This window comes from Anarhichas minor, unplaced genomic scaffold (genome assembly GCF_050575085.1).
Source record: "Anarhichas minor isolate MPS153535 unplaced genomic scaffold, ASM5057508v1 ptg000045l, whole genome shotgun sequence".
In the NCBI taxonomy this organism is placed as follows: domain Eukaryota; kingdom Metazoa; phylum Chordata; class Actinopteri; order Perciformes; family Anarhichadidae; genus Anarhichas; species Anarhichas minor.
Window position 1 is genome coordinate 6,942,606 of NW_027466491.1, and position 15,912 is coordinate 6,958,517.

The 15,912-nt window shown below is 47.1% G+C and overlaps 1 protein-coding gene across 1 annotated transcript; it reads right to left on the bottom strand.

The window, feature by feature from the left end:
• Window positions 1-340: 340 nt before the first annotated feature.
• golgb1 (golgin B1) lies at window positions 341-15,912 on the bottom strand. The gene is made up of 20 exons (XM_076111452.1): window positions 15,812-15,912; window positions 14,421-14,499; window positions 14,052-14,222; window positions 13,841-13,954; window positions 13,594-13,755; window positions 13,381-13,503; window positions 13,029-13,142; window positions 12,095-12,794; window positions 11,932-12,008; window positions 11,094-11,154; window positions 5,588-10,634; window positions 5,076-5,487; window positions 4,754-4,987; window positions 3,836-4,672; window positions 3,538-3,731; window positions 3,277-3,436; window positions 2,954-3,054; window positions 2,787-2,858; window positions 2,189-2,270; window positions 341-2,076 (listed from the first exon to the last, which is right to left on the bottom strand). The coding sequence occupies exons 2-20, from the start codon at window positions 14,487-14,489 to the stop codon at window positions 1,939-1,941; spliced, it is 8,868 nt and encodes a 2,955-aa protein (XP_075967567.1). The 5' UTR covers window positions 14,490-14,499; window positions 15,812-15,912; the 3' UTR covers window positions 341-1,938.

The following is a 15,912-nucleotide window of genomic DNA, read 5'->3' on the forward strand; positions in this document are numbered from 1 at the left end:
TATTAATATTTCCTCTGGCTCAGTTGTTCATATATTAAACTATATCTGTACTATTTTAACTTCCACGTTTCATTTCACTTGCTGACCTCAGTACAGACAAACAGTTTATTTGTTTAATCTTTATTCTGTGCTATACGCACTTCTGCAAAAAGTGAATGTGCAAGCAAAGACAGTGTGTTTACATCATGCTTCTTCCAATATAGTGAAGCATTAAGAGCTTTTAAGACGCAGCGCGTTATTGTGTGAATTACAAAAATTGTCACATGAAGTCACTCCCACAATTATAAATGTTTTCTGAAACGGCTAAATCATTGATTAATGAAAAACATTTCCTCATTACTTCACAAACCAAACAAATCGTGTTTTTATTTGCAGAATTAGAATTAAAACGAACTGAGCCCAAAATAAACAGTAAAGAAGTCAAAAAAAAAAAGTCCCAACGTCAGATTTTTCTACAGACACACAAATGAGTAAATAATGAATGCCTGTCCCTGATCTACACCACCAACACCTTTATTATATGTTAGTTTTCTACACAGCCCTTTTAAACAATTATTTACAGTTAAAAGTAAGTTTCAGTGTAAGATGTGAATAAGATCATGAATGTTTAGGAAGAGGAGTACAGAGGGATCATTTCACCGACAGTGAGCGATTAAATAAACAAGAATCGAGTGGATGATGTCAATATACACGAGGATCATTTTAACTGGTATGGCAATAAATTACGCTACATCAGAGTAGTCTATAATGGGACGGCTATCATTAGCAAACTGCAGTCTTTCTCCTATGGAATGAAGCCACACGGTGGTAACATTGCACCAGAATGGCAACTTCAATCCGCCGTAAAAACTAAGTCTATGCAAGAGGACCGGGAATCTTATGGGATATGCAAGAGGGGGGAAAACCCACATCCAGCCGACAGACATAATACACTTACATATGTACAGATATCAATATGCTCCCTTTTGTTTAAATGTGATTTATAGAAGAAGAAAAGGAAACCCACCATAGGAATGTGTAACTTAACTTGCACTGTGCTCCGTTTTTGGGCATGAAATGAGTAGAAGAGGAAGAGACTGGACTATAACAGCACGCCCTGAACCTCAAGCCATCTTAAAATAACAGTATAATGGACATTTTGGGAAGTATACGCATATTAGATGACAAGAATGATATCACTCTCATATCTGTCCGTTAGGCAGATATGAGCAGATGGTTAGCTTAGCATATAGTGGAAACAGCTAGCCTCTAAAAGAACCTCTAAAGCTCACTAATTGACACATTATCTCTCGTTTGTTAAGTGTTTAAACCACAATTCAACGTTCTACGCTCAGATGCTAAATATACCTCGGTCACTACACTATTGTATAAACACCTCCGGAAATTAACCTCTGGAAAATAGTTACTTTGGTTTCTGTATGAACTAAACACACACAATATAAAGTATGTAATGGTGGCCTTTGGAGGCTAGCCGTTTGTCTTGATGCTAAGCTAACTGCCGACATGTGGCGTCATTATTAACAGACATTATAGCTTAACGTTAAACTAGTCCCCAACACGTCAGTTTTTTGTTTTAACGTAACGTTTTTCTATCCCAAATCTAAAGGCACGTGAAAAACACAATCTGCCAGCATACATGATTAATAAGAATCGACCTTTCCACCATATATACCGTAGAGTTTTAGGAAGAAGTCTGTTCATGTCCTCTCTGGGGTTTCCCTCAAAGTCATAAAAGAGCAACAGCTTCCTACATACATCTACATAGTTTGGCTAAATGCAGAAGTCCTGTAAAGTGCAACGTTTGTGTGAAGAACATCCTTCACACCCTTCTATAATGTATTCCGTGTAACAATATAAAGCATATTGATGGCTTGGGTTAGGTCTGTGTCTCTCCATCTCTTATCTGTCAAGTTTTTCTTTTTAAAAGGGGAGCTGCTTTCAGAGGTATCCGCCCAGACACAGCAGCAGCAGGACGTGCATGGTGATCAGATAGAGGCTGAACAGCAGAGGGGTGCGCTGACGGGAGCAGAAAGCCACTCGGAGCATCCGCGTCAAACCCGGACCACCTCTCCGAGTCTGCAGGAGAGGGAGGACAAGGTTACGGGAAACATTCGGCGCATTAAGTCTTTTATTACTAGAGCTATTAAGATGACAAATGAGGTGGTACAGGACATTAGCGGAGCCTTACTCGGGTGACAACTCCTTCCGGCTCGATCAACAGAGCGGTCTCTGAGTGATCCTCTTCTTGTGCGGAGGGCCATTTAGCCTGGCTGTGATTTGTCATATTAAAAAAAACACTGATGTTAGCGGTCATATTTTGTGGATTGAACAAATCTGTCAGAGCAAAAAGATGAATGATGTAAATGCAGAGAAACGACAGAAAGCATATTAAAGCCCCGTTAGGCAACAGTTATTACAGAATGTGATCGTTAGTCTCAACATTTAATCGAGAGCAAACTTATGAGCAATGTTTCTCTGTCTTCATTGGGTTTTGTTAAGACAAAGCATGATTTGATTTTAGCTTGGTTTTGGAACAATTGACAAAGTGACATAAAGTCAAACAACTAATCGATAAAAATAGGAAACGGCTTTGATGAGATGAGAGTAAAGAAAAACGGGCCGAAAAACCAAAACAATGAGCTGAAAGATGCTAAAAAGCTCTTTAGATCCAGGTGATTCAGTCACTAGAGGAAACACCTTTCAGTCATTTTAATCCGGTGAAAATATACAAATATTTCTTAAAGCTTTAATATGCCTTCTCTGTTAACGTGTATCATATTTCATACCGTTTGAATCGATCCTGTGTGGCCATTAGCTGCTCCTCCGCAGCCACCCTCTGCTGCATCTCTTCGCCCAGCCTGATGTAAAAGAATCAAACATTGATTATCATCGACATGTTTTATCCAAACACTTTTACAACAGCACTTCCTGTAAGGTTTGACCTGTACTCTACCTTCTCTGGAGCTCTTTGACCTCAGCGACGTAGGCGTGGCTGTCTACAAGGCTGCTTCGCTCCTGTGGGGCTCCCGGAGCACTGTCCACTTCCTCTGTGCCCTGTGGGGAAGATAATGACGTTGTAGAAAATTCACATTATATGCAACATCACTGTCCTACGTTTTACTGATTTTATAGTTTATATCACGCCACATTTCTGGAGGGCCAATAGAGATTACTGACACACAATGTGGTGTGAGATGTGGAACTAAAAGACGAGGAACAAACACACAACCTGGGGGGCATTTGTGCCAAAAAGTCCAAGTACAACAAAATGTATACCTCTCTCTGATAGTGTTCCTGCTGAAGTTTGGGTTTATGAGCGCGGGCTTCCTCCAGCATGGCGCTGAGTTGCCGCAGTTGTTGGTCCCTCTCCGAGAGAGTGGCGAGGGTCTGCTGCTTCAGCTGCTCTGCTTGAGCCATCCAGTCCATACGCTCCAGTCTAACAAAGCACAAGGCAGACATATTCACGCACGACGAAAGGCCTTTTGTGCCACTTTGCTTGATAAAAAACAGCGACAGAGCGCCGGCTCTGTGGCTCACCTGAGAGTTTCTATCTCCTGCTTGCCCATTTGCACCATATTCCCCAGCTGCATTATGTCAGCCAGCATGTCTTCGTTCCTCCTCTTCTCCTCAAACAGCTCCTGGCTGACTTTTATCAGCTCTCCTGCTCCCAGGCGAGCCAGCTCTGACTTCAGCATCTTGAGCTCAGACGACTGTGCCTGAAGCTGCTCCAGCTGCACAAAATAAAAGATACATCAGCGGAAAATCCACATTATCAAACTGTTTTACATCATTTACATTCTTTGCCAGGAGAGTTGTGGTCCGACATGTAACTCACCAGTCTCTCCCTGTCGTTCTGCAGGGCTTGTAGTGCGTTCTTCAGCCCCCACACTTCTCCAGCGGAGCCTCCAGGGCTGCTCTGTGCCACGTGGCCGCCTGCCTTACTCATCTCTTCCAGCCTCAGGCTCAGCTCCTGGACCTTGTTTACCGCCTGGTCCCTGCTGTCCTGGAGGGAGGCCATGGCTTTTGAGAATGACTGGTTCTCTGCTCTCAGCTGCGTCGTCGCCTCCCTCTCCACCAGCAGACTCTGTTCGACAGCCAGCAAGTCCCTGGCCAGCTCGGCCACCCTCTCCTGGGCGGTCTCCGACTCCGTCCGCATCACGCCTCCCTCCCATCGCAGCTCCGCCAGCTCTTTGCTCCTGCTCTCCTGCGCTTGTCTCTCCTTCTGTTGGGTCTCCTCCAGTGTCACCGCTTGATCTCTCGCCGCTTGCAGCTGCTCCCTCAGCTTCTCAACTTCTGCGCCGGGAGCATCTATCACCTGTGATGCTGTCTTAAAGTCAACAGCCTGACTGAGGGTCTCCCTCTCCACTCTGACTGCTTCTACCTCCATCTCTCTGGCTCTGCTCACGCTCTTTACCTGACTTTCCAATTCCTTGTGTTCTTTTTCCAGGGAGGCAATGCGCTCTCGCTGAGCTGCCAGAAGCTGTTTGTGTTGGGAGTCCTTCATGCTCAGGACTTGGTTAAGTTCCTCGCGGTAGCCGTGAAGCTGAGCCGATAGCTGGGCCTTTTCAGCATACAGGTCGTCTCTCTGGACAAGCAGAGAGCGCAGCTCCTCTTTCAGGCTGTTGTTCTCCCCCGCCGCCTCTTGGATCAGGCCGTCTTTCTCCAACATCACCTGTGACACAATACAAGACATTACATCGGCTACTAAATAAAGCTCGACATATCTTATAAGCTTTCGTTTTGTCTGCGTTACCTGCAGGTGCTTCTCCTCCAGCTGTTTGTACATGTTGAGGACTCTGTCTCGGTCATCCTGCAGGGAGCCCATGGCTTTCATGAAAGAGTCCAGTCTGGCTTTTCTGTTGTTGCTCTCTTCCTCTGCTTTTCGCAGTTTTTCTTCCAGATCTCGCAGTTCCCCTCTTCTCTGCTCCAGCTCCCCCTCGGCTTCTTGTGCCCGGCTGTCGGCCTCCTTCCTCGCTTCCTCTGCAGCCTGGGAAGCAAAACACACATGAATGGTGGGAGATGTGTCATCCATGAACAATATACAAAATGCACTGTAGATAAAAACATGTTAATACCTGAGCAACAGCCTGCTCCTTCTCCACCAGCATTTCCATCTCTCTCCGTTCCTTCTCGTTTAACTCAGTCTGCAGGCTCTCTGTCAAGGCCTTAGAGGACCTCAGGTCTGTCTCTAGCTGCTCCACGTTCAGACACAGCCGCCTCTCTTCTGCCTCCCTCTCCCTCAGCTCAGTCCTGGCCTGGTCGACTTCCCCCTGCAGCCGACCCACAGCCTCATCCAGAGCTCTGGCCCTCAGCTTTAGACTCTCCACCTCATTTTTCAGGGCGTGGGCTTCATGTTGTGCAGACTGCAGCTCAGTTGTAGTTTGTTGAAGCTTGCTGCTCGCCTCCTCTAGGGCAGCTTGGCTCTCAGCGACTTTCTTAACCTCCTCTTCCAGTTTCAGCTTCCAGTCTTTGTCTGCTTTCTCAAGTCTGAAAGAAAAAAAAAAATTCTTGTGAGTTTTGAGCTAAAAAGCTGAACATAATCAAAGGATTCGGGGAAATAAGACAAATGCAGAGAGACGATCTTTACCTGTCCACTGACAGCTGAAGTTCATCTTTCAGTGCCGATTCTCTCTGAAGCTGTTCTGCCAGTTCCTTGGCCCTTGTTTCAGCCTCCCGAACTTCAGCCTCCTTGCTCTGCAGCACATCATTAAAGCGAGTCTCCCATTGTCGGGTCTCGTCCAAAACTCTGTCCCGGTCGTCCTGCAGTGAGGACATGCAGCGCGAGAAGGCGGCTAACCTGGCCAGAGACTCGTCCAGACGGGCTTGCATCTCCTGGGCGCGTCTCTCGGCTCCTTCTGCCACCTCTCTGGCCTCCAGAGTGGCTTCCTCTTCCCGGTCCCTTTCTCTGTCCACCTCTTCCAGTCTCAGCTCCATCTCCTTCAGTTCGGCTCCGAGCCTGAATCTCACAGAGTCGAGGGTTTGCTCTGCCTCCGCTTTCAACGAGGCCTCTCTCTTTTGTGCATTCTGTTCAAGGGTGGTTTTCGCAGCTAAAGCCTCGCGTGCCTGCGTCTGGGCCTCGTCCAGCTGGGATTTGCAGCTGGCCAACTCTGCTTCACACCTTTTCAGGTCTTCCGTGGTTTTGGAAGTCTCCAGTTGGGATTGCTCTAGCTTGCTGTGGAGCTCATCGTGGCCTAGCTGCAGCGACTTAGCTTCTCGACCCAGTTCGCTGATCCTCTCCTGGTACTTGATGCAGTCCCTCTGCAGCTGACGGACCTCCAGCTGCTTCTCCCTCAACAGTTCCTCCAGCTGACGCGCTCGGCTCTGGCTGCCTTCTCGGACCCTCTGGGCAGACCGCAGCTGTTGCTCCAGCTCCCTCTGCTTACCCGACTCTGCTTCGGCTTCAGCCCTTTCTCTCTGGGCTTGCCTCATGTCCTCCTCCAGCCTGGCAGCCCGGTCACTCTCACTCTGAGCCTCGGCTTCCAGCTCGGCTCGCTCCCTCTCCAGCCTCTCCACCTCCCGCTGCAGCTCAGCGAGGTGCTCGCGGTTGTCTGCTGCCTCTTGCTGGTAGCCAGCGATGCTCCCGTTGAGCTGAGCCAGCTGGTTCATCAGACGCTCCTCCAGGTTGTCTTTCTCAGCTTCGAGGCTTCGGAGCAGCTCCTTGAACTGGGCCTCCCTCTTTGATCCCTCTTCAACCAGACTCTTTTCTCTCTCTTTGCCCTCTTGAAGGCACTTCTCTAGCGACGCCACAAGGCTCTCCTTCTCGTTACTCTCCTGAAGATCTCGCTTGAGAGAAGCCAGCTCGGCTTTGAGTCCAGCCTCCTGTTCCTGCCACAGTTCCCGTTCTGCACTGACAGCTGCCTCCATCTCCCTCATTTTATTCTCTAATGAAACTTTAAAACTTTCCGTCATTTCTGCCTTTTCCTTTTCCTCAGTAGGTTGAGAATGTGTTTCTGGTGCATGCACTGCAGCTATTTGGTCAGCTGGTGTCTCTTCTGGAGTTGAGGGTCTATCTCTGTCTTCATATTGACTCTCAACAGGCTCTGCTTTGGTCATGATTATGTCTGATTGCTGGGCAGTGACGACCTCTTCTACACCAGCTGCAGAGCTAAGCAAAGGAGCTTGAATTACGCCGTCTTCTTTCTCTCTTGTCCGGGCAAGTTGTTCCCTCAACTCTTCAATCTGCTGCCCTAAAGAGTCTTTTTCTGCCACAGTAGCATCCAGCTCAGCTTGAAGTCTTTCGACCTCAACTTTGAGAGCCTTGCCCTCTCGTTTTATTACAGTCTTGTCCTGCATCTCGCTAAGTCTCTCATTCTCCTCCTCCAACTCCAGGATTTTCTGCTGCTTCGTTTTGGCAAACTTTCTCATTTTGTCTTTCACTGAAGTCACCTCTTTCTGTGCCTCTTCCGCCTGTCTTTCGGCTTCCTGCCTCCCAGCCTCGTGCGTCCTCACCCTAGTCGCGAGCTCTTGCCTCTCCTGCCTGGCGGCCTCCAGCACTCGTCTCACTCGCTCTGCCTCGTCGCTCACGTTTTCATACGACTTGAGCAGGATCTCGTACTCGTCCTTCAAGCCTTGAACCTTTTCCTCCCATTCTCCGCAGGCTCTGGCCGCCTCTTCTTTCGCCAGCTCCACTTCTCTCTTACAGCCATCTTTCTCCGTCAGTATGCCCTCCATGGCCAGTTTGAGGCTCTCACAGGACGACCCTAGGCTTTGGTTTTCCACCAATGTCCGGTCGACCTCATCAATCAGCTTCACTCTTTCCGCTCTGAGCTTCTCCAGCTCATCTTCTGCCGACTCAATTTTCTGCTGCAGCTCAGCAACAAGCTTCTCAGTTGAAACTAGTTGCTCCTTCTGGGTTTTGTTTTCTTTCAAAGCATCTTTGCGAGAGATCAGAGCAGCCTGAAGCTTTCGCTGCAGCTTCTGGATCTTTGCCTCGCTGTCTCTTCCTTCCTCCTGCTTCAGTGGAACCTCAACCTCTAACCTTTGGGCCTTTTCTTGCTCGGCCTGCAGTTCTTCTTGTAAGGAAGCTATTAGCTGATCCTTCTGAGACACCGTGTCCTGCATTGAGCGTATGAGAGAGTTCTGCTCGCTGAGCTGCTGACTCAGCTCCATGATTTCATGGTTTTTATTGTCGAGGAACTGCTTGAAGTCCTGCACTTCGTTCTGAAGAGTTGTGATGGAGGAAGTAGAATCTGCAGTTGCTGCTTCAGCCTCCATCTCTGCTTTCAGGGATTCAGCGTAAGACTCAGCCTGCTGATACTTCTCGCTAAGATCACGAATTTCCTCCGAGAGTGCATCGATCTGTCTTTCCTTTTCTCTTAGAGCGAGTAGCTCTTTGCCCAATTCCAATAATTCAGCCTCTTTCAGACACAAACCGGTGTGGGTTTCCTGCAGCTGCTTCTCTAGCTCGGTGTTAGCCAGCCGCACAGTCTGGATCTCGTCTCTGAGTGCTTTCACAGATTCCTCCGTTTGTGCAGAGAGGACGTCAGACTGCTCCGCAAAATGCTGAACTGGGTCGCTGGAATGTGGCCGCGACGAATCCGTCTCAGACGTGGAAAAATCCACCCAGTCCTCCTGGACCCAATCACCCGCTGCTTGCTTTGCCACATTTTCAGCCAGTCGCTTGGTCTCCTGACGAGGTTCTCTTTCAGCACTCACTTTCTCTTCTAATTCTCTCACTTTGGTCAGAAGCTCTTCTCGCTCGCCGCTCTGCACCTCAAAACGTTCCACGAGCTCGCCGTGTTCTTCTTTCTGCTGCTTCAGCTGTTCCCGGTGGTGCCTGTCTTTCTCTTTTGCCTTGCGGATGGTTTCCTTGCGAGATTCTTGGGCATCTTGAACTTTCTTCTGAAGGGTTTCGCACTCTGCTTCCAGAGAGGCCACTTGGGATTGCAACACATTCGTTTCAGAAGAACCGTCCGCCTGCTGAGAGTTTGCAGCTTCTTCACTTAGCTTTCTATTCAGAGTGAGCGTCTCGGTGAGAACTTGATCCTGCTGGCTGATTTTCAGCTCAAGGGTCTCAACTGCCTCTTCTTTGGACCTTAAAGCTTGCTCGAGTTCGATGACTTTAGCCTCCATTTCCTGAATGTCATGTCCTCTCGATTGTTCTACCTCAGGAACATCTGTAGGAGTTTCATCTCGCTCTGTTCCTTTCTTTGCTTCTACCTCAAAATCGGCAACCTTCCTCATGAGCTCTTTGCGCTGCACAAGTGCAGCCTGCAGCTTCTTCTTTGTGGTCGTCAGCTGGGTTTCCAGCACTCCTTTCTCATTTCGCACACTGACAAGTTCATCATCCACATGAGCGGCTGAGTCTTCAGAACTCACTTTCTGTTTCTCGTCCCTGACTTTCTCAAGGTCCACTATCTGCTCCTTCAGCTTACCGACTTCCCCGTCTGTCTGGAACTTCTCTTCTTCTGCTTGGAGGAGTTTAGCAGACATGCTGTCATTGAGCTCCATCACCTCTTGCTCTTTTTGGCTGAGACGGTCCTGCAGCTCGCTGATCTCCGTGTCCTTCTTTGACAGAGTGTCATTGTTAATATCTGATGTTTGAGAGTATTCCAGCATGCTGCTTTCCATATCTTGAAGCCTCCTTTCCAGCTCGGAGGAGAGGAGCTCTCTGTCCTCCAGCTGAGCACTCAGCATCCTGGCCTGGCCCTCCTGCTCGGAGAAAGCTTGGCGGGCCATTTCCAGATCAGTCTGCAGGGCCTGGATCTTCTCTTCCTTAATTGTTCTTTCAGTGCTTAAAATGTCTATCTGATCTTCCAGAAGCTGCATTTCAACACCGTGTTTCTCCACCACGGAGCTGAGTTGCTGAGAGAGCTTGTCCAACTCCTCTCTGGCTGACTTAAGCTCCTCTATAAAACTATTGCCCTGGGACTCGGCTTCTTCTTTGGCAGCAGTAAGGAACTGTGTTTCATCTTCCAGACTCTCGATTTTCTCCTGTGACTCTGCAGCTGCCTCTCTGAGCCTCTGCAGCTCAGCCAAGAGCTCACTGTACCTCCTCTGAAGCTCCTCAGCTAAGGCCTGAGCGAAGACCTGACCAGAGGCCACGTCACCATCTGCGGTGGAAGAACCGTGCTGAGTTACATGAACTTGCACCGACTCTCGGATGATGACAGAGGAGGACTCGACTTGAACCGTGGAGGTTTCCTGCTCCATGCTCGTTGCCTCCCATGACTGCAGCTGCAGCTGGCCAAAGTCCTGCATGATGGACGGCCACTCCTGGCCTCCATCTTGATTCAGAGCTTCTAGGAGCGTCCAGCTGCTGTGGGCCACCTCTGAATCACTACTGGCGACCATCTCATCCGAGGAGGTCCCTTTGGATTCTTCTGGGGACTCAGACTGGTGTCCAATAAGCTCTGGGCTGCTCTCATTATCAGCAGAAATGCAGAGGACCGAGGTGTCCTCAGCAACTAAGGTGGTCTCCTCTTCCTGTGTATCCTCCATGAAGTCAGGAAGGGCCGCAGAACTGTCACGGGGGCCCGCACTGGCATCCTGACCCTGATCTGGAATCTGATCGTAGGTTTCACATGATGCAGCCCCACTGGAGCTGTGCTCGTCAGCCAGTCTGAGGGATTCCCGCAAGGCAACCAGCTCATTGTCTTTTTCTAAAAGCTGCTGCTCCAGGTCCAGCAAGTGTGCTGCGGAAGTCAACAAAACGAGTAAGTTATTATTCATTTTCTGTCAATTGACTTATCATTTCAGCGCTGAAGCATCATGATTTATTTGTTGATTATATTTAGTATTAATAATCTAAATCTACACAGTAGCTGGTAACTATAGCTGTACAATAAATGTAGAGTAGAGTACGAAGGAAAATAGAAATACAAAAACTTCAAATTTGTATTTAAATACAGTACTTAAGTAAATATCCATATATATTTTTCATCACTGCCTCACACTCAGTAATGTCAAGTTATGTAATTTTGTCCCTATACAGAGTATCCTTGTAAATAAGAGCTGCATAAAAGGTAAACAAACACCTCTGACAGGCAGAGCAGAATCCCCTTTTAGTGTGTGTGTGAGCATACTGATCTTAACCATCATGTTCCATGTTATGTATGAATTGTATTTTGGGAGTACGAATCCAGTTTTTGTACCTTTATTAGCTTCAGATGAATCCTCTGCTGATGGTTCAGTCTCATCCTCCCTTTCAGACGCCTGAAACAAAAAAAAAAAGATATTAAGGAAGATTAAAGCTTTTTGATCTCATGATTAAACATTTACTGGAGATACTTTCCTGTACAAAAAGTTGTTTTTAAAGCTCTGTATGGCTTCTATGATTGATCCTAAATCTATATCAGCAGCACACACGGCTGTAGCGTGAGGTGAAGGTGAGATAAGACAGTGAGTCCTAACAGTGGATCAGTGCAGAGGGGATTAGGCGCAGTAGCCACAGTCTGTCTATGACCCTGCATCTGTCCCGTCTGAGACAGACACATGTTGTGACCCTGGACCAGGTGTAGAGGACCAGCCTGACTCTCAAAATAAAAGTTCCTCAAACTGTATTTTAAAGAAGAGGTACAATAAAAAGACACGTCTGTCTGACTTTGTAGACAGACTACTGAGAACTACTTTAACTTCTTATACCTCAGCTTATACTAAGCTTCCAGTCCCACATCTTACGCTTCCAACACCTTTTTTGATCGTATAAACACAGAGACAGAAAAACAGAAAGTCATTACGAAGGCAATGATAAACTTTGAAGTTAAATCTTTGCCGAGATGATAAGACGTGCAGAGTATCAAGGAGCTTATTTAAGATTCCCTTTTGAATTTACATCAAGTAAGAAAAGTTGCTCAATTCTGGTGTTGAGCAGAAACTTGCTTCTGTGTTTTTTAAGACCACATTTGGAGGGCTCACATTGTCAACAACATATATGCATCCAGATACAGATCATGTAACAATACCAGGTGTTCATGGGTTCTGAGCACTGACCGTTATGATTTGATGCTGCAGCTGTTGTATCTTGGCAATGGTTTCCTCCTGTTCTGTGGTTTTTCTGTCAAGTTGTTCTGAAAATCAGAGATTCATATTTAAACATCTCGATGAAACTAAAAGGTTTCACATGCCTGAACTTCATAAACAAACAGTTTCATACCCTGAAGGGTTTCCATGGTGTGGGCGAGCTCGACACAATGTTCCTCTCTCTCACTGCGTTCATCTTTCAGCCTCGTCAGTTGAGTCTCAACAGACTGCACAGTGTGCAGGAACAGGGAAAGGTCAGTAGGGAGGGGGACTTCTTCTTCGGCTGCTTCTTCGAGAGCCAGAGACCGCAGAGGTCCCCAAATTTCAGCCAAGATCTCAGCCTTCCTCTGGGCATCTTGACGTTCCTCCTTCAGTGAGGCCAGCTCTCGCTCTAGCTTATCGACTTCTGCCCCCTCCCTCTCTGAGGCGTCCTGGCTGGCATGGACGACTGCCTCTCTCGTGGATGCAAGTTCACTTTCCAGCCGAACTATTTCCGCCCTGTCGCTCTCTGAAGCGTCGCGGCTCGCTTGGACGGCTGCGTGCTCAGCCTCATTCATCAGAGCCAGTTCTCTCTCCAATCTGGCAACTTCCGTCTTTTCCTTCTCCAGAGCCTCCCGACCAACATGCTCTGCCTCTCTCAGGGAGGCCAGCTCGCCCTCTTGCTCCGCCACCTCCGTCCTCTCTCTCTCCAAGTCCTCCAGGCTGGTTCGGAGGGCTGCGACTTCTGCATCGGCCCTGCCGGCCTGTTTGGCCCACTGCCGCCTCTCCTCCTCCCTCCGCTTGACGGCCTCGGCCAGCTCCTGCTCCATCTGACGGAACTGGGCAGTCAAGATCTGAGCAGAAATTAGACGGAGAGAAGGAGAAAGAGGACATGAGTGGGTGTGTTGTGTGTGGCTCAGCCAAACAATGCATACGATAAGGGTGTGACTGTTTGAGCAGTTTTCTTTTCATCATGCAGGAGCACTATTCATTACAACTGAAGCATATGTAAATATGTGCCAACATGCACAACATTCTCTAAACCAACACACTAGAAATATCTGCACAAATGGCATCCAGTTCTGTACCTGTTTTTGTTGATCAGCACTGCTCACTTCCTCCTGCAGCATTTCCAGCACTTGGGACCGAGAGTTTAAGGCCTCCTCGAGTTCTTCACAACGCCTCTGCGCTGCATGCAGGGCCTGGGACAAACAAACACAAAGAGACCAAATCTGTGAAGTGTGGCCATCATCTGCTCTTTCACGAGTGGAAAACCTGAAACCTGTTTTGTGTTTATCCCCTCGAGAGGAGAGGAACTGAGGCAAATTTGAGTTATGTGCCAGTTATCAAACTGTAATTACATAATGGGCTTCAGCTCAAACTATTTTCAGAATAAAGTGTTACAGTTACAGTTTTTTAAAGATCTGACGGGTCTTTTACCTGCTGAAGCTCGCCGTCACGCTGAGACTGTGTCGTGACCCTCAGCAGCTCTTCCTCGTGTTTCTGGATCTGTTCCTGGAATCGCACATCCTTCTCACAGACCACAGCCTGCAGTTTCCCCAACTGAAAACAAAAAAAACACAACAAATCATTGAAAGCCATCGTTCGTTAACAGAGTGCGACTACATGTAATGAGAGACCCAGATATGTCACCTGTTCAGCGTGGGCAGACTGCTTCTCTTGAAGGATCTGCTCTGTGGTCTGGAGTTGCTCCCAGAGCTCTCTGCTTTTGGCTTCCTCCTCACTCAGCTTGTTCTTCAGCTCCTGGAGCTCCTCCTCGACTGCAGCTCCTGTAAAAGAGCTGTCTGGACTCTGCTGTAGACAAAACAGATGTTCGAGTCAGATAAAAATGTGTATCAGATCGTTGAGGCTGAGGCTATTTGGGCTCATTTGAACGTACTGTTGCTTCTCCTTGTCCTCTCAAATCTGTTATCTGTTTGTTGAGTGCCACCATCTTGGCTTTGGCCTGCATTTTGAGTTTGGTGAAGCGAGCGTCAGCTTCCTCCTTCTCGTTCTGTAGATATGAAGCACAAAAAGCATTAGTTGACACCAAGAATATAACTGACTTTTGGGGTCTTGATAGAAAACACACACACACACACGTTATTCACCTTGAGCTGTGCATCTTTGTTGAACAGCTGAGAGTCTTTGTCTCGGATGAACTCCTTCAGCTGGACCACCAGTTGCTCCAGGTGAGCCAGCCTCTCCATGGCCTCCTCAGGGGCCTCAGACTCCACAGGAGCCGGGCCCTCACCGGCAGGGAGCTGAGGCACCAGCACGCCCTGTTAGAGGAAACAGATATGGTCAGTTTGACCTGTTCAACCAGTTTAACAGCTATATAATATAATGTCCTCTCTAGCTCTGTGATCAAATAAAATAAGCTACTGAGTAGCATTAGGAGAAATGGAGGGAATACCCTTTGAAGCTGCCTTGGCAAATACTCTCTTAAATTTGTCATAATTGATGTGTTGCTCTCTCACCTGCGGATCTCCATCTGGGCCCTCCTCTCCAGAGAGCTCCTGGAGGACTGTGGCCAGACGGCTGAACATAAAGATGGCTCTGTGAGGGGGAAACATATCAAAGTAACATTATTAATATCTGGCATACAATTCAATTTCTTTGCCCTCTTCTGTTCCCCGTAGATACAACTGTGGAAATGTTTAACTATTGACTTTCTGCAATGTCCTCCATCAATGAGCATAATACATTACTCACAGAGCAGCCGTATGTTTGTAATACACAGTATATAATGTAGGATATGTGCACATTTACTGTCTTTGCCAAGAACAGCTTGAGGTGCTGCCCGACGCCGAATGACGCGTCCTCTCAAGGTGTGATTATACACATAGTCCCAAGCATATTCACTGTATTTTACCTTTGTATACACAGTGTCTCCATGCCACGGCATGTTACGTTACACTAGAGCGGACACTATTAGTCAATTGCTCAAAAGGATGTAGAAATAACTGATTTTCAAGTCAAGATTTCTTAGTTTTAGCAGCTCAACTGTGAGGCTTTGCTGTTTATATTTTGTCTTATGTGGTAAAAGATATATTTAAGTTTGAGGTGTTTGGAAAAAAATAAGCAATTTGATATCAGAATCAGTTTTATGGTTTACAAGGACTTTGACTCTGGTGGTTTTAAGTTGATATTAATGTTACAAAGATAGGAATAAAAATTACATACAAGTAGATGACAAAATTAAGGGAATTACATAATCATGTTTGGGCTCTAGGAAACTTTTAAATCAGAATATCATAGGCCAAATGATTTTCAATAATTGAGAAAATAAACTGAAGATTAACCTAAAAATGTATGCAATATTATGTAAATAGATTTTTCGGAACCATTTATATAAATAAACTATACAACCTGGATTTACACTGACAAATATCTTTCTCAATTTTATTACTTTTTTACAACAACAACAAAAAAAGCAACACATTGGCAGACACTCCCTAGCCTATTTTTCCTCCGAACCGGACCGGAAAGAGCCGACTTTACCCGAACCTGCTCGGACACACTCACTGCGGCTGCGTCACCCTTTTTGTGAACAGCAAAGATTATAAGCTAGCTAACTCGAAAAAAATGGACGGCAAACTTTCCGAGCGGCTGGACAGCGACGCCTCCAAAAAGATGTAGGCACATTTAAAGATCAAGAAACGGCAGCGTGAGCAGGATAATCCGGGGAAACATCCGGTGTTTACTTTCCACGATACAGTAAATTAGCTAATGCTACTTAGGCGAGCTAACGCTGGTCACTAACCTAGAAGGACTCTTTAAAACCGGCTTCGATGAGTTGTTCTTCGTGAGTGACAGCTCTTTAATACAGCTCAGTAAGTGGTGTGTTTTTTAAGGACCTTTGACTCACCTGTGCTATTGCTTCCCAGGTGAATGTGTCTGCTTTTTATGTGATATATATCCTCGGATGGAAGGCAGAGCATAGCCACATCACCAAAACATTCCCGGAAA